The following is a 21105-nucleotide window of genomic DNA, read 5'->3' as shown; positions in this document are numbered from 1 at the left end:
TTGTTTTTTTTTCCCTTTGAAGAAATTAAACATCTAAAGGCAAAAGCAGTTCAGGGTCTTACAGTCAAAACAAATGATTTTCTACGATATATAAACAACAAAATGCATTCAGACTAGACCAAACTTTTTCCTTTCAATCCCATGTCCGAGTTTGAGGATGTGTGTGGGTGGACAATCCAGGGGGGAAAACTAAACGCTGAGTGAAAGACGGCCTTGCTTCCGGTCACGTTATTCAGAACGACATTAGCCAATCACGTGAGAATAGAGTTAGTGCGCTCCTCCAAGCGTATTCAGCTCTGTATTCAAGCTCTGCTGATGCTGCTTGAAACACATTCAAGCAATATATGGTATCTATCTAAAAATAAATGAATAAACCCCAGAAACGTTTTTTTTTTTTTTTTTTTTGCCTTTCCTGAATCTAAGAAAAATCCATCATGTGTGATTTTCTGAATAATTGTCTATTGTCCACTGTGTGGCCGAAAGCTTGAAGCTCAGCATTATCCAAGACTAATAATAATCAGGTTTTGAAAAATGTTGCTTAACACTAAAAAGTATTGTTTAAAATTGAATTAAAATTGATTTAATTGCCTCCAAGGGCAGGATCCCCTGGCCCTGGGTTCGAATCCTGGGCATGGAGCTAACCCAGCCGCTGAAGAGTTAGCCGGTTCCAAGCCCGGATAAAATGGGAGGGTTGAGTATCCGGCGTAAAACCTGTCCCAAATCTAAACATGCGGACTAAACGATCTGCCGTGATGACGACCCTGAACAGGGAGTCGCCGAAATAACAAGAGTTAAAGGTGATTTAATTAAGTTGCTTAAAAGTAAGATGTCCAGAATGGACAATTCCAGATTAAAGGGAAGAAGTCGAAGCAGTAGCTCAGTGGTTAAGATCGGAAGGATGAGGGTTCAAATCCCGGAACCACCAAGCGGCTAATACTGGGCCCGTGGGCAAGGTGCTCAACTGTATAAACAAGATATAAAATAAAATGTTATAAATCTTGTCCGAGAATGATCAGCGTGAGAACAACACTGCCCTGTAATTTCAGTCCAGTTCTTTTGGTGTTTGTATAAATTCCAATTCTGTCCATCATTTACATTAGCTCAACCATAGTGAGTGGGTTAGCTCTCAGACATTTCGAACCGTCCTGGAGCCAGAAACACCCAGGATTCTGACCCAAGATCATTCAAGATCCAGGCCAGTCTGATCAGACCTCAAAGCAAGCAGAATGGGTGTCGGGTTTCCTGCTGGGCTTCCTCTTCAAGCCAAGGAAGTGAGGCCCCTGCTAATGGCACCTTGGGTCTCTTTAAATGCAGAACCAGAGAGCAGCCAGCCAAATTCTCAAACTAATCATTGTCCAAGCGTGGTCAGAAGGTGGGGTATCCATGCGGCGACGTGGATTACCCCGAGTACCCCGCCTTGCAGTGTGTTCAGTTCAAACCATTTCAAGCTCTAGGTTTCATTCTTCATTTTCTTTACTGTGTCCTGTTGAATTTGGACATTGGAAGATTCAGCCTAGGTGCAAATAAAGGGTGTGTGCCAGACATCACACACACACACACACACACACACACATTTCTCAGTAGACCAGTTCTGACTGATCTGTGGCGATCAGCAGGGGATGTGGAAGTGTGAATGAGCGAGACTACAAAATTCTCCTTCCCTTTAGAACTCAACTGGAAGCTTTGGATCGTTCCCTTTTCTGCTGATTCACCAGGCGCTTTATTTGCGTTAGGAAATGAAAGACTTTCAAAGCCGACAGCCTCCAAAGACTGGAACGCTCCGAAGACAACCGAATTCAGGTCGGAATGCGGATCGACGGTAAGAACCGAGTCGGAAAAGAGACGTTCGTGTCCAACAATAATGAGTGTGTTCCTAGACTGCACAACACTTAAGAGAGACCGACCCATACTCGTCTGCGAGTCAACACAAAAGCTTACTGGTATCTAAAGTTGAGCTTCATTTATTCAGCTTAATTTGGGTATAAACAAAAAGCCACTCGGTCTTCAGACTGTAGCTCCACGCTGCCACAGCATACCTTCCACTTGCTCCGAAACACAACACATCTCACACACACACACTTGGGTGACAGGGTTGGGCCAGGTGGTGAAAGTCCGAGGCGTTTGATTGGCACTCACAGCCGTATGGCAAACTTTTTCTAGTTCCTGTCCTGGTCATGGGAAAGCTGGTTATACCACTGTGACATGGAGAAAGGGGTGTGTGGGGGATTTTATCTGCTCCTAGAGTTTCTCACAAAACATTAAAATCTGTGTGTGAAGCTAAAAAAGCCAAATAGTGCAACACACACACAGCTTCTGTCCTGCTCCCCCCCTTTTTTTTTTTTATTTCATCAACCCAACAATGCCTATTGTACACCCCCCCCCTTCTTTCTGCATATTAACGGGGAAAAACTTTCCAGACAGAAATCTGTTAGAAACACGACAACGTCAGCTGGAGCCCCGAGAGCCGAGTTACAGAGAATCGACACGGCTGTTATGTCCTCAGCCCAGACTTTTAAAAAAGTAAATAAATAAATAAAAATTGTGCACTGCCTTGTCACAAATGACCTAAATGAAGCCACATGCCGCTCCTCAAAATAGCAAAGGATTCGCTCGGTGTGTCCTCCACGGTGCTGGAAGGTCAGTGTGCGAGTCAGTCTGGCCTCAGCAAAATATCTTTTTAATTATTGATACTGGACTCCTGACAGAGCTCCACGTCTATCTAGTGCTCCGGCAGCCTCGGTGATCAGTGGTGCAGCAAGACACCCTTTTACACACAAGCATCAAGAGTCGGTACATTCAGAGCATGCAGGTTTTATTAAAGGAGATGTAATCTATCCTCATGGAATCCATTATGCACACACTCAAAGCTGCACAAAATGAACCCAGTACACTAATGGTCCAATTTTGCTTTACAAACGATCACAGCAACTCTGACCAATGTGTGAGCTTGTGTATGTGTAAGGTAAAGGATAGCTCTTTCTTGTGTGTGTGTGTGTGTGTGTGTGTGTTACAGTGCCCTGTGATGCAGCAGGAGCAGCGGTTTATAAAATGTGCCGTGGTGGCTGGTTTCCATGTGCCACATAACACACAGCACATGTATTTGAAATGGTAGTTTTCGTGATGACCGGGAAGAGCTGGAGGGTGAGAGAAATGAAAAAGAAATGGAAGGAAGTGAAGGAGGAATATACTACAGAGAAAAGTGATGAGAGAACAGCCAGGTTCATACATGGGCCTCTTGCCTTCATACCTGAATGTGAATGTGTCCACTAGGGGGCAGAAAACGAAAAAGCTAAATGAATTTAGGATGAAGAGAGAGGAAGGACATGTAATAACTCTGATATAGAACCCACAAGTAAGTCACGCTTCGTAAAGATGCCATACTGTTGAAATTTGGGGTCTAGTTATTTTTTACAATTTATCCACGGATACAGACGCGCCATAGATGAGAATGGATAGATTACACTCAATCCAGTCGAAAATTCTTGTATCAGAAAGCTTTGATACATCATCAGCTCTGGCTGGACCATGAACGCCAGCTTTATAATAATGTGCTTATAATGCGCCTATAATAACGCTTGTTACTATAGCAACAGCTCCATCACAAACAGAGATGTATAGGAAACGCACGACAATCTAACATAATAATAAATATTTTTTAACAGTAAACTAGATGTTTTTAACGTTCACAGAAGAATCCGGAGTGCCTGAGCGCTGAAATAGGAAAGTCTTCCAGTTTCTAGGCCACGTGACAAGCTGCAGATTTCTGTGCGTGTTCAATAAGGAATTTACTTCAATATGGAATGTACCAATAAATGGTCAAAAAGCACAATGTGTTATGCGATATATCGCAATCACCGGCACATTCCTGTGGTATAAGAGGAATAAAAAATCATCAGGGTGTGCTGTTACATGCTGAATGTCGACATGGACATCACACCACCGCTGGGTTTTATTCCCTTACTGTTACTAATAAAAGCCGTCATGCAGGCAGATTAAACGATTATATAACCAACATTACGCTGAAACCTACGAAAGGAACAAAACTCCAGTCTCGAAAAGTTTCTACGATCAGACACACCCGCCCCGGTCCTAACCAATCAAACCTCATCCTGAAGCATGAAAGACTTTGGCAGTCAGCCTCTCAGTGCGTCTCTTGTGTGCCATGCTTACCCATAATCCCCCTCACTCTGTATCTCAACACAAATATGCTAAATCACAATCCAACAATAAACAGTGATACACACACGAGGACAAATAAATCCTGATGCATCAGCAGTTCTCTCATTATCACAGCAGTTCTTTCACCAAATCTTGTTCATCATGAGCTGGATATATGAGCCTGTATTCCATCAAAAGTAGAAATCTCCGAAACAAAAACGACTAAAGGCTTAGCCATGTTAATTGAGGGTGTCTTCAAATGATAAAACACAATCAGACTCAAATTAAGTACATACATAAACATGCAACCGGCCTCGAAGATCAAAAACAGACGGGCCGTTGGTGAAAATTCCAGATGGCGTGGTAGCAAAACGGCTAACGTTAGCCAAGATCACAAGTATGTGAAATTAATTAAGGCCACCAAAAACTGATCCAAACGTCCGAGAGAAACGAGCCAAAAACGAAAAAACAAACAAAAAGGCTAAACGCACTTCTGCATCACGGCATCAGTACCCTGAAGCCTGTGGCATCACATGTCCTACCTGCTCCACTGTCTGTGTGTGTGAGCAGAGCAGCTCCATCCAGAGTAAATCAGCACACTTTTTACAAACATGGCTACCATCGAAGAAACAGAAACAGATTTCAGCTCTACTGAGGAGGGATCAAAATATGTTTCTCTCTTTCTGACTCTTCTTCCCCCCCCCTCCTGTAGTCCCTGGAAATCAGCATGGAGCCTCTGTAGCAGGCAGATGAAAGATTCCTCGTAAGCTGTGCAGCAATACATAAATCACAAAGAGGGAGAGGGAAAGAGAGAGAGAGAGAGAGGAAAGAGATGAAGAGGGTGTGGTCTTTGGGAGCACAGTGCCTGCTTCTCATTTAACCAAAACACTCAAAGAAATAACAGGAACATGGAACCTTTCGTCTTTCCTTACTCTTCCGGTCGCTAAGAAACCTGGCTCTGACGAGGGGACACACGGCTGTCCTACAGGTATTAGTGTGCAAATATAAATGCACACTAGCAACAGTGTGTTCTGAACACTAGAGGGCTTTCGGTGACGTCTGCCAGAAGCCAGGGAACACATAACTGTGACATTAGCAGTATGACAGTCGTGCTCAATGCTGCAGCTGTGATGAATCTAACAGCATCATCTACACTACTTATCAGCACCCTGTTAGGAGTTGTGGGAACCATGTGGTTTGTTCGAGAGATCATTCCTATGCTTCGGGAGTGGAGACGGTCCTCTCCGCAGAACCGAAAGTCCAGGGGACCTGATCCAACTGATCCCTAACTCAACACGAATCATCACATTTATCCAGACTCCTGGACTTTTGGCTCGTCTCTGTCCATCTACACTGGCTCAACACCAAAAAAAAAAAAATTAGCAGGAGGATGAGCCTTGCATCCTAAAGTATTATACACAGTGCTGGTGAATTCTCAAATCTGATTGGTCAGAAGGTTACCTGCAGCTCGGGTGATAGTTCCCGGGAGCTGTATATGAATTGCCTCGTTCTGAGAAGCAAGCTTTTGTTATAACTTCCACAGAGACTAGTATGTCTACACTTGAACACATGTCCGGCCGTTATGAAGTTTTTTATAAGGGGATGTTTGTGGAAGGAGTCTCTAGTGTTAGTGCTTTGAATCCATAACACTGGAAAAAGCTGGAAGGGTTCCAGGGCTCTCGGTAACATGGGACATGGGTTATTGATTTCAAGACAGAGGAATAAAAGAGAAGCTGGTGATGGAATGGATATTTGTAGCTGCTATAATGGACATGATAACGGATTCAAAAGAGCAAATATGGCGTTAAGAATAAGAAAGCAGGGTTCGAGTGAGAGAGAGAGAGAGAGAGATAGTGGAGCACACTCGTTCTGGCTTACCTGGTTCCTCCTTCGTCGGCTGCCATAGTTACGTCGGACCAGTGTCTTATAGTTCTGGCTCTTCTTGGTCAAGTAGTAATACAGTACACAATCTGAGACGCACTGTAAAAACAATAAAAGGGGGAGGGGAAAAAACGTCAGCATGTAGCTGAGTGACAAAACACACACACACACACACAATGACATAAATAATCACAAAAGTCCCTTCTTAGACACAGTTAATAAGAGTCCTACAGACAATGTTAAACTGCATCACTCTCTCACACACACACACACACTGCATTTCTATCAGAGTGAGTCTTGAATTGTGGATAAGTTTTCAGATAAACGATGTTCCAGCTATCTAGCCCAGCCCATCGCTGATGATCTTCCTGTTATGTCACACACGCCGTCATGAAAGTGCTTTAAAGAAACAGTCCAGGCTAATCTCCGTCTATACCATCTGTAGCACACGTGTGATCAAAAACGGACACGTTTGCCCGTTCTGAGAAAAATAACAGCTTTTTAGTCCAAATTCACTCCTAATGTGAAACACATTTATGCGAATCTCTTATACGGATATATAACGTGAGACTAATTCTATGGTGTGAGCACACGGTTCGCACAAAACCGATATATATATAAAAAAAAAAAAAAAACCTGTTTAAAAGTCCACATGAAGGTGTTGTCACATATTAGGTCACGGTTATAATGGAATGCTGGTAAATTCTTGTCTATTGCAACTGCAGATATGCTTCAAGGTCAGAAATAAAGTGCAGCATTTCTACGATCTAGAAAATCAATGACGTTTAAGATCTGAGCATTAAATCTTACCCATTTACAGGAGAAGCCTTTAACTGTCAGAGTGAAGTAGCAGCACTATGAGGTCTCTGAGCTGCCAGTGGGTTGTGGCTGCATTAGCTGTGTATGTGTGTGTGTGAGAAAGAAAGAGAGAGAGAGACAGGAAACCTGCACAGACAGGAAGTGCTCACCTTTCGTTCAAGATAAGAGGCAATAAGGCCAAAGTTCTTTGGGTGCTGCACAAACCTGCAAAGCAAACATAAGCCAGAGTGAACTACTGAGCAAGACAAGCTGATTCATTACAAAGCACACAGCGGGGAGAACATCCAAAAGTAGAAAAAACAATTAGTGTGTGTGTGTGTGCGAGTGTGTGTGTGTGTGGTCTATCCCTCAGTCATTATTCCGCCCAGGGTTTTGTCTGGCCCATAAAAACGCTCTCCAACCCACAGAACTCTTCATAATGCTAATCAAATCTAAGATGAAGCCGGATCCAGTCTTCCCTGGATTTGGAGACTGAGCTCTTTCAGCAGAAACTGTGATTTGTGGACAGAGCTATTAAGGCTTGAAATGCCATATGGATTGATCAGAACGCATTACAGTAATATAAAGACATTAATGGGAAGGAGATCAGTGAGGAAAATGTTGGATTATTATATACACACACGAGAGAAGGTTGGCAGATTTGCACAACACATGAGAAATTCATATGAGAGAAGCTTCAGAATTAAACTAAACATTGAGCACAGGACAACAACTTGTGTCTCGGTACAAGGACACCTCTGTAGCGGTAATCCATATCAGCTAATGTGTACAAGAACTGAGGATACCCCAAATCCCACGGCCCCGTTCCTCCGTCTCTCCAGGAGTTCACGGTGTTAACACAAAATCAAGCAAACGCCACAATAATTCGATGAGCTTGCGTGCATTCAGCTTAAGCCCTCTTCCATTTATGTGGTGGGACATGAGTACAGCTATTCATAAGAAAGTAATTACATGTATAAAAGAAGAATCCTGTGCTTGCAATTTCACCAATTCAACTAGCTTTTCTTTAAACCAAAAAAGCCTTAAAAATTCTTGTTTGCATCAAGCATTTTTGGCTGAAATATATATATACACTTATCAGGCATAACATTATGACCACTAAAAGGTGCCGTGAATACCACTGATCATCTCCTCATCATGGCACCTGTTAGTGGGTGGGATATATTACGTGGACAGGTGAACATTTTGTCCTCAAAGTTGATGTGTTAGAAGCAGGAAAAACGGACAAGTGTAAGGATTTGAGCGATTTTGACGAAGGGACGAATTGTGATGGCTAGATCACTGGATCAGAGCATCTCCAAAACTGCAGCTCTTGTGGGGTGTTCCCGGTCTGCAGTGGTCAGTATCTATCAAAAGTGGTCCAAGGAAGGAACAGTGGTGAACCAACCGATCCGATCCAACAGACGAGCTACTGCTCAGATTGCTGAAGAAGTTAATGCTGGTTCTGATAAAAAAAAAGTCTCAGAATACACAGTGCAATATTAGGCCGGTGGTCATAATGTTATGCCTGATCAGTGTGTGTGTATAATATATATATATATATATGAATTTATTTATTTTTTCATACTCACTTCTCCCTAAAAATCTCCTTCTCATGTTCGGTCCAGACGTTCATGAACTGCCGAGACTTGTAGACCTTCATGGGGTCATCCATGAGTCCGTTCATGTTGATAAACTTCACACGCCTCTGCTCCGAATCATACATCATGGGAGGGATGACCGATAGCTGCCTCATCTGCTTCTCGTTGTTCTGAAGGGGTGGAGAGAATGATCGGTCATGCTGTGATTCTGTTCGTCAGCACACTAGTATTTCGAAAGCGACCGAAATCTTCCTGGATTAGTCCATTTCGGTCACTTTATGTATGCACAGAGTGACCGTGACTCACTGAAATGCTGGAAATGTTACACCAGCGGTCACATATAGATGGAGTCGTTGCTACAAGAAGGACCCGATCTAACAGTGCACTGTTAAACATTAAATACTTTATAGCTATAGTGCATCAGTGGTTTTTGCGGACTATAAAGCTTTTCTTGGTATAGTCTGCTCCTACAGCCTGCACCTGACTCCCAAGAGAAAACCTGCATGCATTAAAATGGCTGTAGAGTTTTCCCAACCTAATCTCTCTATTACAAATAAATAAATTGAACTTTTCACACTGAATGCTCTTCCAATAGAAATCTAAAGGCAATTAAACTGATGAATTACACTGAGGAACATAACACATTTTTAGTCAAAGGCATCAATAAATCAAAAATAATGAGATGGGAATTTGATATTTTTTATGGCTGTGTTATCAGTGTAGACACAAATGCAGGAGTGTTCTGGTTACTTTATTGCGCCGGTGTTGCCAAGACACACTCTCACTTTTATCGTTCGTATAGTGCGTGTGTGTGTGTGTAGGGTGTAGTTGTCAAATTGCGCCGTACAGACAACTGCCCTTAGACTTCCATTGTAAACAGATTTTTTTTAATGGTTTAAGTACAGGAAATTCTCAGTTGTGGCACATCTGCGACTGATGCTGAGAATAGAGGTTCGAGTGTGTGAGGAAGAGGAGGGGGGGGGGTCTGACTATTCCTTTAAGGAAGTGACAGATCGCCTTAACAGCAAACATCAAGGGGAAATGGGTTTCTGAAACCAGAGCTGAATGAGAGTTGAATTCTGGGCGTGACCTACCTCTTGTTCCGAGAGGCCGTCTATGATTTCGGAGATCTCGTGCTCGCTCCTCGCTATGGTGGCGGACAGCCCTGTCCCTCGCTGTCCCACCCTGAAAGACAAGCAGATGAGAAAGAGAGAAAAATAATCTCCGTTAAGAGTGAAAAAGATATTGCCCTTTTGTACTCTTTCCTGTAAGGCGCCAAGAAGCGAACGACTCCCAGGAGAGGGTTTTAAACCGAGTACAAACATCTTCCTGTGCGCTACAGTCATTCATTCCCAGTGACTTCACCGCTGCATCCAGAACAAAAACCGAACCACGGCTTCATTTTCCACTCTTTGAAGTGCTGGGGCTAGGCGAGCTGCTACTACTAACGTTCTCCATGAGGCTTCTCAGAAATCTCAGGGAAAAAAAAAAAATAAAATAAAAAAAATCTCTCTTCTCTAAACAATGGGTTGACAGGTAACTGAGAATACCTGCAGGACATGGGTCAAAGTCTGAATGGACGGAAACAAAGCCTGTGGAGAAAATCAACAGCGCAGAGCCAGGAAGAACAATTAAACTGATGCCAGAGGTCAAGTGCAAACAAGTTTAAATGTCATTGTTCAGTGAAAGGGCAGGTTGAACAAAATAAACTGCAAGGTCTTGAAGCACAGCGGCGAAGGAGCGCTTTATGAAGATTCAACAGGGAGGGAGAATGAAATAGTACTGGACTTTTTCCTGTTGCAGAAAATTTAAAACTAGCTTAAAAAGTGTGTATTTTGAGAGAAAGCATGTGCATTCAGACAATAAGCTGAGCTGTCAATGTATTTCTAATTATCGGAAAATCTGGCGTTCTCCACTGTGCCCTTTTCGGAGAAGACAGAAAATCTCCGTACCAGGAATTACAACACGCGTCGTGACCTCTGACCTCGCCTCCAAAAGGCTCCTTATGGCTGACTGGCCGGCTCCTGGCTGGCCTTTTTTATTTATTTGTTTTCAGAATTCAGCGCTGCACCCTTTCTGTTTACACACCGAGTTACATCACAGCGGCTGCAGAGGGGTGTGTTTGTGTATGTGTAAACCTCCTATGAGACTTTGCATGTCCGCAAAACAAGTTTCCAGGCCAGCCTATTTTCAAATTTCCTGGAAAGGAAGCGTTCAGGGAATGCTGGGAATTCAGGACGAGGGTAATGGCGCTGGCCTGACCTTTGGAAGCGCTCCTGCTGCTCGCGCTGCTTGCGGATCTCGGGGAATTGGCGCTCGTAGTACTCGCGAGTGCGACTCTCCTTGGCCTTGCGCCGTGGGTTGTTCTCCATCCGCTCCACCTTCTTCTCCCACGCCTCCATCAGCTGGTCGTAGCGCTGGCAGATTTTCTGTTCCTGCCACACAGACAGACAAAATTTCAGCTTGTTGGGGGGTGGGGGGGGCGACTTTCAAGCACTAATGTGTATACGAAAACATGATAATCATGGGCTACATTCGCATCTCAGCATTCAAGCCCTCTCTCTCGTCTTACATCTGGCTATGCGAGTGTACTGACGAGTGTCAAGTAAGAAATCAGCACACACACTAAAGCCTCCTTCTCCTGCACTCATGTGTCTCCCTATAAAACTGTGCCAGGAATAGCTACAAAAACAGCTAAATTTATGCATCTGGCTTTTCCACAACTCCTCTACCTAATCAAGTTCAGCTGAAAAGCCATCAGAGCAAATAGTCTTTTTGCGACAAAGGATTTATTTTATCGCCACCGCAATGATGAATCGTCTCATGAATGCGAGATCGAATCTCGATTTGAAAAATCTTTACGCGCGAGGTTATTTCAGGGCAGGCGAACTCAAAACGTACACGAACGTGAAGCATCAAGGTGCAGGGGTGAAAAGAAAAACTGAAACAAACAACATGCTAAACGGCTAGGAGAATGTGGCTTGAAATAGACCACAAGCAATATGCTTGGAGAAGTGCCAGCTCAACAAGAAACTTTAGTTTGTTGCACTATACCTTTCTCACACACACACACACAACGCCTCCACAGCCAAATGACTTCCACATGTGGTCTGAGAAGTATATTTAGATTAGAGGAACGCAGCGGCCGTTCTTGGATCTTGACCATTCTGCACTGTGCGAGTGGTTTTAAACCATAACGGATTACATTCCGCTAGAATTAAGATGGACGTCTATACATGGCGTTTAGAAGTGGGGCAAAAATCACATCGCTCAAACGTCCGTGCTTCTTATAAAGTGAGCTGATTGCTGTACAAAAGGCAGCAGCCACAGAGTCATTCATATCGAGAAGAGTGTCTGACCTTCTCAAAGTGCAAACAAGTAGAGTGTGGACACACACACACAGACACACACACACACAGACACACACACACACAGACACACACACACACAGACACACACACACACAGACACACACTCACCCTCTGCTTGCGTGCGTGGTTCCTCCTCTTGAAAAACAGAATCAGCTTCTTCCTCATCACTTGATTCCTATACAAAAGTGAAGAACAAGTGAAAACATGCTCACGTGCACAACCCCAACACGCTTTTACAGCAGACGTCTGGCCATCCTATTGCCATAGCAACGGCAATATACCGACAAATAGATATCAGGCTTGTGCGGACTTTAATATGTTTCCTAATCTGTTCATAAAAATAATTGTAATTACAGGAAAGTCAAATTGCCAGAAATGAAGGGAGGTTGATTATGCGCTTGTTCTCATAACGCACGTCATATTAGACTTCGATGGGGCAATCCCGTCACTTCACGGTCAATTAGACTGCCTTTCTTTCCACACAACGCTCGATAATGTTTTATTGGCTAAAAAAAAAACCTGTTCGGAGACTTTAGACCTTCATCCCAATAAGGCTTCCATTTTACTTCTGCTAATATTTTACTGGATAAGTACTACAACAATATTTGTTTAACAGGATAATTTTGCACACACACACACACACACAAATCACTGCACTGATGCAGCAACTGAGATAAACTAAATAGGTCATTTCATCAAAAGTAATATTAATTTAAGTATCTTTGTTTTTAAGTCAAAATAGATTTAAAAAAATTTCTAGCTCCAGTTGTTTTTTTTCTAATCTATTTTATTTATTTTCTCCTCTTTTCTTTCTTTAATTCTGCGTAGTGTCTATCCTCTCCCAGACATGCAAGGCTGGCTTGGAGTTGGGGTTGGGTGGGGTGAGGGTATAGGGGTGTGTGTTTAGGGGTTTAATAAATCCTAATCTATCTTTTAAAAAAAAAAAAATAAATAAATAAAAAAATTAAATAATAAATAAAGAAAATAAAAGAAAATAATAATAAATAATAAAAATGAAAATAAATAAATAAAACTTTTATAAATCCTAATCCAATTTTACAGAAAAAGTTACAGAATTTGTTTCAGTTCTTTCTTTTTTATTATTATTTTTTTTTATTCCAAATTATATTTATTTATTCCAAAATCCAGTCCACCTGAGTATCAGATCAGCGGCATCTCTGAGGTGAAAATCGTCCAATAATGCAGCTCGGACACTGCAGTCCATCCGCCACCACACACACTTCCCTCCTTATATATGGCACAGTCATTAATATAAAATTTTATTTTATAAAATTGAAAATAAAAGGCTTGTAAATTGAAATAAAAGGCTTGGTGTGATGCATATGTAAAATTGCTGCAACTCCAATTATAGGACTAAATTTTATACATAAACTTGGACTAGCACATGAGCGTTTTTCCATCGCGTTTCATCAAGGCCGCGTTGCTTGTTTCTAATTTTGTGACTAAATGCATTTGTATACGTTTGGAGAAATAAAGTGCAGTGTGTTGAGTCCAGTCTTCGGTCAATAATCATGACACTTTGGTGGCAAACCGAAATTCTGTGCAAACGCCACTGCGTGACCTAATATGATATTTTCACCAAAATGCCCAGCTCTAAGACTGAGACTGACATGACTGACACACACACAAACAAACACACAAAGCTGATAAGATCCCACACAACCTGACCTTCACCTTGGTGTGCACACACACACACACACACACACACAGACCTTAAGTCGGGACATTTGCAGTCATACAGTAAAACATTTGAGTCGAGATTCTGTATCTCTAAACATTAAAACATATTTTTTATGTCATCATGATAATCAATCTGATCTGAACATAAAAACTTTTATCCCCGCCCGATAACGTCCGTGATCACGTCTCGCTGCTTATCAGCTAACGGCGTTCAATAAATCCAAGCTACTGTCTGCTTTCACAAATATTTAGTCAGGAAAGGAAGGAATACTCACGTCTTAATGTTGTCGTGGTAGACTTTAGTATCTGACGGCTGGTTATACAGGGGCTAGCGACACACAGACACAAACACACAGGAAACAACGGTTAATCATTAGCATTTAAACAGGAATGCTATGTGGGTTCAGGAGTAGTGACCACTGAACATTTGGTACGATCGAGCGAAACGGCGCATCAGACACGGCGACACTCACCAGCTCGACTTTAGGGCCGAGTCCTTCGAAGATTTTGTGGGCCTCCTCTGCTTTTTTCTAAGAAGAGAAAAAGAACAGTTGCAGGAGAAACATTCAGTTGGGTTAAAAATGTAAAGGCATTTATCCCTATATCCATTTATACATCCAAACATCTATCCATCAAACTATCTATCCATCCCTATATCCATCTATTTATCATCTATTCAGCCAATTATCTATCCATCCCTATATCCATCTATTTATCATCTATTCAGCCAATTATCTATCCATCCCTATATCCATCTATTTATCCAATTATCTATCCATCCATCCCAATAGCCATATATTTATACAACTATCTATCCATCCATGCCTATATCCATCTATTCATCCAAATATCTAACCATCCCTATATCCATCTATTCAACCAACTATCTATCCCTTCCTTTAACCATCTGTTCATCCAACTATCTATCCATCCCTATATCCATCTGTTCATCCAACTATCTATCCATCCATCTATTTATCCAATTATCTATCTATCCATCCCTATATCCATCTGTTTATACTACTATCCATCCATCCCGATATCCATATATGTGTACAACTATCTATCCCTTCCTATATCCATCTGTTCATCCAACTATCTATCCATCCCTATATCAATCTATTCATCCAACTATCCCTATATTCCTCTATTCACTTAACCATCTATCCATCTGTATATCCATCTCTCTCTCTCATATATACATACACATATGTATATATATATGTATATATGTATGTATGTATGTATGTATGTATGTACATGTATATATACATATATATATATATATATATATATATATATATATATATATATATATATATATATATATATCTATACATATAGATATATATATATATATATGTATGTATGTATGTATGTATGTATGTATGTATGTATATACACACACACATACCAATATATACACTCTCCAATCTCTCTCTCCATCTATATACACATTCATCCAGCTCTACATGTTCATCGTATGATAAAGCTATGATCACACCATGTTGTGGAATAGCTGAAAATGCTTTCGGTGAAACTTAAGATGAATCCTGTATACTGCTTGTGTGCATGTTCATTTTTTTAAAGAAGGTAATCAAAGCTCCAAATGTGAAAAGAAGAAATTTAAAAAGCAAAACCACAAGTTTGTGTTTGCAAACTCTGCAAAAAAAAAAAAAAAAAAAAAAAAAAAAAAAAAAAAAAAAAAGGTTGCCCCGTGTGCCAGGGAAGTAATAAACCGTAGTGTTTGTGTGTGTGAGAGAGAATATTACTGCAGAAACAGTGTAGCATGACCTGCACTGTGACTGACGCATCACCCAGTGAGCAGTAACAGTTTTCTCTGAAGAGACAGAGAAACTCTTTCACTAGTCTGGCAGGATGTACCAGCTACTGCAGCCCATACAGCCAGGTTTTATGCATCTCTGACAACACCATCAATTTAGTTCAACCAGTAAAATACAGCCAAGGAGCAAGGCTTATTTAAAGTGTGGATTTCCAACTCTGAAAGCCAAGACCAGTTGACCTACAGAAACCCTGCTACACACACAGGCGGGATAATGCTGCCTACTAACCGGGCTTCTGAAGCCTGAAGCAGGCCGTTAATGCCCTTCAGAAAGGATTCACAAATCCAACTTCCTATGTCCTAAAGATAATAGCAGTTCTGGCTGTCACTCACACTAAATACGTTACAATAGTAACAAGTATTAAGTTAAGTTGTCTTTGTCACAAATTCTTTCTTCGCATATCCCATCCTTGGGGGTTGAGGTCAGAGCACAGGGGGGTCAGCCATGATACAGCGCCCCAAGAGCAAGGTGACTTGGGGGCCTTGCTCAAGTGCCCAACAGTGGCAGCTTGGCGGTGCTGGGGCTTAAACCCCGGATCTTCCGGTCAATGACCCAGAGCCTTTACAACAGCTTCTATGGTGCCATTTTTCAATGAGGAGATGCTTATTTAGCAACTATGGAAGGAATCTCCAGTGTTTCAACACAAGGGACCTCTACTCTGTAACATGACATGCTAATGTTTTTTTCTTCAAGAAAAGGAAACCATCTTGCTTGGATGTACCACAATATTTGACCACAAATCTTATTATTGTTGTTGTTATGATCTCAGGGTTTAAGGTCAACATTTTGTTCATTACGTGCTAATATTTAAGTAAACATGTTGCCTTAGGTAATAATTACTGCTCAGAATTACCTGAAGACTTCAATCACAAAACAAGCTTCTTTTCTAGCCATGTATCTTTATTGCGTAGCTGCAGCACTTCTCTAAAAAGCTGCTTTCAAGTAGAGGAGCTACATCATTTCTGCGGTTGAAATAATGTGCTTACATATCACGTTGCAAAGCATAAACCAGGCTAGAGCCCTGACACCACATCCACTGCGTATCTCCTGTTTTTTCATGCTCTTGTTAGGAGTAAATCCCCAGTAGTGTGGCCCCCTAGGAAAGGAATTTACCATCTGTGTGGAGTTCAGCCAACTCCACCGTGCCCTCAGCCTTTATCACTCCTTGTCTGTTATACAGGTCCCCCATAATGCTTTGCAAAAAAGATTAAAGGAGTGCGCAGGCCCCCATGGAGAACTGTGTGTCCTTCGTCGTCAGTCACACTCCACAGACAGAACACTGTACACAGACTGGCATTTGATTTAATGTTCGCCTCTACTTGCCAAGCTCTTTAGAATATCTAAAAAGTTTTCAAATGAACGATGGAAGAAAAGGCAACAGTGAAACTAGGACATAGTTCGGGAAGTGATATGGTAGGTGTGAATGACGTGCGTGTCTCATACCCGGTTCTCGTCATAGATGATCTGGACGATGCTGCGGTGTTTGTGCTCCACAGGGGGAGGAGACACTGGCTTTTCCGGCTCCACCGGCTTTGCCGCTTCCTCCTCCAGTTGTTGCTGAAAGACGCAAAACATTTTTCTCAACTCACACATTGAGGCAGTTTACATAAGTACATACCTTCATTATTGCGCAAGTCAGCACCTAGCATGACCTTTCTAATTTAGCTTTCAGCTAGGGTTTCTGTTCCTTGCACTTAAGGCTACAAGAAAGCTATGACTCTTGAAAGTTGATCAAGATGGCAAGAAAAGATGCCATGGACAGGATGAGACTAGCGATGTATTTGGATATTTGACCCCTTTTCCCGAATCTGCCTGATCTATCCGGATGTCCAACTTCTGGTTTGAGTTCTCATCACTTGCAGGCCACTCCCTACTGCCGGGGATGAACCCACATAGACAGTGGTGAGATATATATGACTGCTGTGTATGATACCACATAGCAACCAGGAAGATGGCTATAATCTGCGATTTCCACATACAGTTTTGCACCGTTTATAACTTCACCAATATAAAAATTTCCAGGCTGCCCTTTTTTACCATGTAGTGCACAAATTATTTTATAAAAATCCCACCATCCAGAGTTACACAGTTGAAGACATGACGTTTCTTCTTCCTCATATCATTTCAAGGAGTTTTGCCTTGCCACCACTACCTATGGCTTGCTCATTAGGATATATAGCTTACATCCTGAATGAAGATATTTCTATAAAGCTGCTTTGTGTCAATGTTCATTGTTAAAAGAGGTACACAAATAAGACTGAACTAAATTTAGTAGAGACTTTCTTATCCATCGTAACCTGATGCATGAGATAACAGAGACCTTTAAAGCAGCATTTCTCCGCCCTGATATACATTGAGCCGTTTTCCCTCCTCTAACTGATAAAGCTCAGTTACTTTACAGTGAGTTGAGAGAAGGAAAACACCTCAATATGCAGAACTAAGGATTGAGACTCTGTGTTTTGGCATGAAGCAGCACAAAAAAGAAGCGGAAATGTTCGTGCGGTGATTGACAGCCGAGCGTTGTGCTGAGGGTCTTCTCATTTTCATTTCCACACAACAAACGTAACTAGCAGTGCAGAAAATAATGGGTTGACAGTGATTTAATAGGGTGTTAGGAACGTCAGCTATTTTTGCACAGCCATCACTCTACTACGCAGTGCCGACTGCTACTCGGTGAGATTGTTCTCTGGGTTTCAAAGACTACTTCATCTGTAATGTGTTTTTTGTGATACCAGTCCAGCAATATTAATGTTGGGAACAGTATTATTAACCATCCTTAAATGTATAGGACAAGTGTGTGTGAGAGAAAAGCAGAAGATAAATCTGAATGTTTCTGAACACAAACTAAACAAAAATAAATACATAAAAAAAAAACAAGGAGACGTCACTGTACTGGTGGAAGGAAGGAAATCCGACGGGAGATTACAGAGAGATCAAGGGAAGAGCCGTTTTCCCCCAGCGAGGCCAAGACAAGAAGCTAGCTCATTAGCTACCAGTCTCACAGGTACAGCTCATTGTGTGTTTATTAACACGTTATACTGCTGGAAGGAGTAAAAGGAAGATTTATTTCTGCGTATTATGTGGGGAAACTCTAATAAAGTAATAATAATAAATAGGAATGGAGAGAGAGAGAGAGAGAGAGAGAGAGAGAGAGAGAGAGAGATATTAGTGTGAGGCTCTGTAATAATTGCTACTCCAGGAGCTGTACAATTCCCATAAGCTTTGACAAGCAAACGAAATCCTTCAGGAAGTTGGGAAACAACCCGAGGCCTTGGATCCGCTCACCTGCTTCTTCTTGAGTTTAAAGATCTGTTGCTCAACCTTGGCAATCTCGCGGTCCACACGGTCCATGCTCTGGATCAGCTCCTCTTTGGAGAGCTTGGAAGGAGACGTGTCCTGCTCCTCCCCCATGGCCTGAATCCCTCCTCCGGGGGATGAGGACTCCAGCTTCACACTGAACTGAGTCTCCTGAGGAAGACACCAGGTTCAAATGAGGTCAATCTCTCAAACCTAATCTAAATGTTATAGAATAGCCTAAATAAATGTTTAAATATAAACCAAAACTTTTAACAGAATAGGAACAGTCATGTTCCCATACACAGCTACTGAACCTCTACTCTCAGGATATTTTGACAGTTTTTAAGCTCTTAGCAACAGAAGCTGGAATAAACACGGTTACATTTTCCACTATTGGGTTTTGGTATGAAATAGAAGCAATTTATGAACAGTGTTTCCAGCACTATCTTTCCTGCAGTGCAGATAACGCAATACCACAGCAGAAGGAGCCGAGATAAACGCTCCGGTGAGACACGGTGAGAATGTAAACACTGTTTGTACTGATGCACCGCTGGCCAAAAGCAAATCTCAGGAAATGCAAAGATAAAAAAAGGGACAAAAGCGTCCGATTTGAGCTTTTTATGTATTGGGAAGATTTAGTTATTGGTTTATTTAATTAATTATTAATAAATGCTGAACAAATATTTTAATAATAATAATAATAATAATAATACATACATAACATTTATTTTAATTGCTATTAAAATGCAGGAAATTTAGTGAATGCAAAAAGCTCATTATCAAATCACAAGCAAACCCAAGGCCATAGTGAAGATGATGTAAAAACAGCCCAGTTACAGGATTTCTTCCTGATACAGAGCAAGTGTGTGAACCCTAATTCACATTATTGTGATATGTATTTAAGCTCTGAGAAACAAAATGCTCTGGAGTATTACTCTTTCCAAAGTTTTGCTGCCTCAGCTTGGGCACAGAACAAAACCTGAAGCAAACAGAAGCCTGTGTATACAGGTGTGTGTGTATGATGTATGTGTCAACACTGTTCGAATAAAAGTACTGTAGTGACCATAATCCAAATGCCTGTTGTGTTCTCATCTGGATTATATTTTGATCCGAATATATAAAGAAGCATCCCCGTACCTTCTTGATCTCCCCTGGGGTTCTCAGCCCATCCTGTACGGTGTGGGGTATCGGCAGGACGATGCTTGTGGTTGGTGCACGGGCCAGGTGGGCTTCGGTGGCGCCTTCAATGCGGGGACGCTTGGCGTCCACTGCCTCGTGGTCCTGCTGGGCCGTGATCGTGTGGAAAGTTTGCTCATAGCCGTGTCGGCGCTCCGGAGGCCTGCACAACACATATACGGATTATAACTTATAATGTAAAGTTAAAACCTAGGTTTGGTAGTGTGAAAAAGGAGCATTATTCCTATGCAATAGAGTGTATGTGTGTGTGTGTGAGAGAGAGAGAGAGAGAGAGAGAGAGAGACACACTGACCTCTCGGTTCCAGGGTGAAATTCTGACAGCAAAGACGGTCGGCGACGCTGCTGCTGGTCCTGTAGGTGAGCATTACGGTACTCTGGAACTGTGAACTCCTACACACACACACGAAAGACACGATCAGATAGAAAGCAGACATATAAAAAAAACAAAAACATAAGTGCCCTCCTTACAAAGAAACGAGGGCGAGATCCTAAGAACCCAAACTACACACACCCTTACTCTAGATGGTTATAAATGTTAATGTGATGAAATGAGTAATAAAAGTCAATTACACATGCACACACAAGCACACACACACACACACACACACACACTCCTGCTGACATGTCTATTATCGTCACATCATCTGACAATTACAGCAGGTTTAGCAACCGATGCCCCAAGAGATAGCAACATGGAAATCAATGAAGCGAAACCTGATGACATTAGAGGCCCAGGCACCGTGACCAAAACTGATAAGCCGAGGAAAAACCGGAGCAGGTCATCGTACGTCCTTGACTAGTTGTTTAACGTGCAGAGGGATAACTCCTCAGCCTGCAATGCAGCACAAATCATAAACACGAGGAAGAGCAAATGCCTTCCTGTAAAAACCTCGTTCTCAGAACTCTAATCAAATTTAGCAAATAAACTGCAAACGACCTTCAGGGAAAGCGGCCAAGTTTCTAACGGCCCGATGCGTCTCCTACGACCCAGTTTGGTGGCTGCTAAGGTTCAAGCAAGATCCGCCTTGGTGCCACAAACACAACCCTTGCTTTAATTTAGTCGAGCTTTTTTATTTCCCCTTTCACCCAAGTGTAGGTGCAAACCCGCCGCATACATTTTTAAGAAGCAGGAAACTTTCGCAATTTTAAAGATTTGGGGGTCAAGTGTTCATCAAGTTCCCAATCGATTTCTCAATCTCGGTGAAGACTCTTGACCTACAGACAACAATTTCACAATGTCCGAATAAGCAGAAGTAG

The 21105-nt window shown here is 41.9% G+C and overlaps 1 protein-coding gene across 20 annotated transcripts in view; it reads right to left on the bottom strand.

Annotated features, from left to right (window-relative positions):
• The window catches only part of ncor1 (nuclear receptor corepressor 1), a 69573-nt gene that overhangs the window by 34764 nt on the left and 13704 nt on the right, over positions 1-21105 (bottom strand). For all 20 annotated transcript variants that reach the window (XM_058383228.1, XM_058383226.1, XM_058383230.1 and 17 more), the window contains exons 3-14: positions 20141-20238; positions 19789-19990; positions 18640-18822; positions 16798-16911; positions 13984-14040; positions 13786-13838; positions 11918-11984; positions 10701-10873; positions 9533-9623; positions 8430-8608; positions 7008-7062; positions 6037-6138 (exon numbers count right to left, since the gene is read on the bottom strand). In XM_058383228.1, coding sequence (XP_058239211.1) covers positions 6037-6138; positions 7008-7062; positions 8430-8608; positions 9533-9623; positions 10701-10873; positions 11918-11984; positions 13786-13838; positions 13984-14040; positions 16798-16911; positions 18640-18822; positions 19789-19990; positions 20141-20238 — 1374 coding nt within the window. The remainder of the gene's footprint in view (positions 1-6036; positions 6139-7007; positions 7063-8429; positions 8609-9532; positions 9624-10700; positions 10874-11917; positions 11985-13785; positions 13839-13983; positions 14041-16797; positions 16912-18639; positions 18823-19788; positions 19991-20140; positions 20239-21105) is intronic.

This window comes from Hemibagrus wyckioides, linkage group LG28 (assembly GCF_019097595.1).
Source record: "Hemibagrus wyckioides isolate EC202008001 linkage group LG28, SWU_Hwy_1.0, whole genome shotgun sequence".
Classification (NCBI taxonomy): domain Eukaryota; kingdom Metazoa; phylum Chordata; class Actinopteri; order Siluriformes; family Bagridae; genus Hemibagrus; species Hemibagrus wyckioides.
Note: the sequence above shows the minus strand (reverse complement) of the source record. Positions and strands in the feature narration are given on the sequence as shown.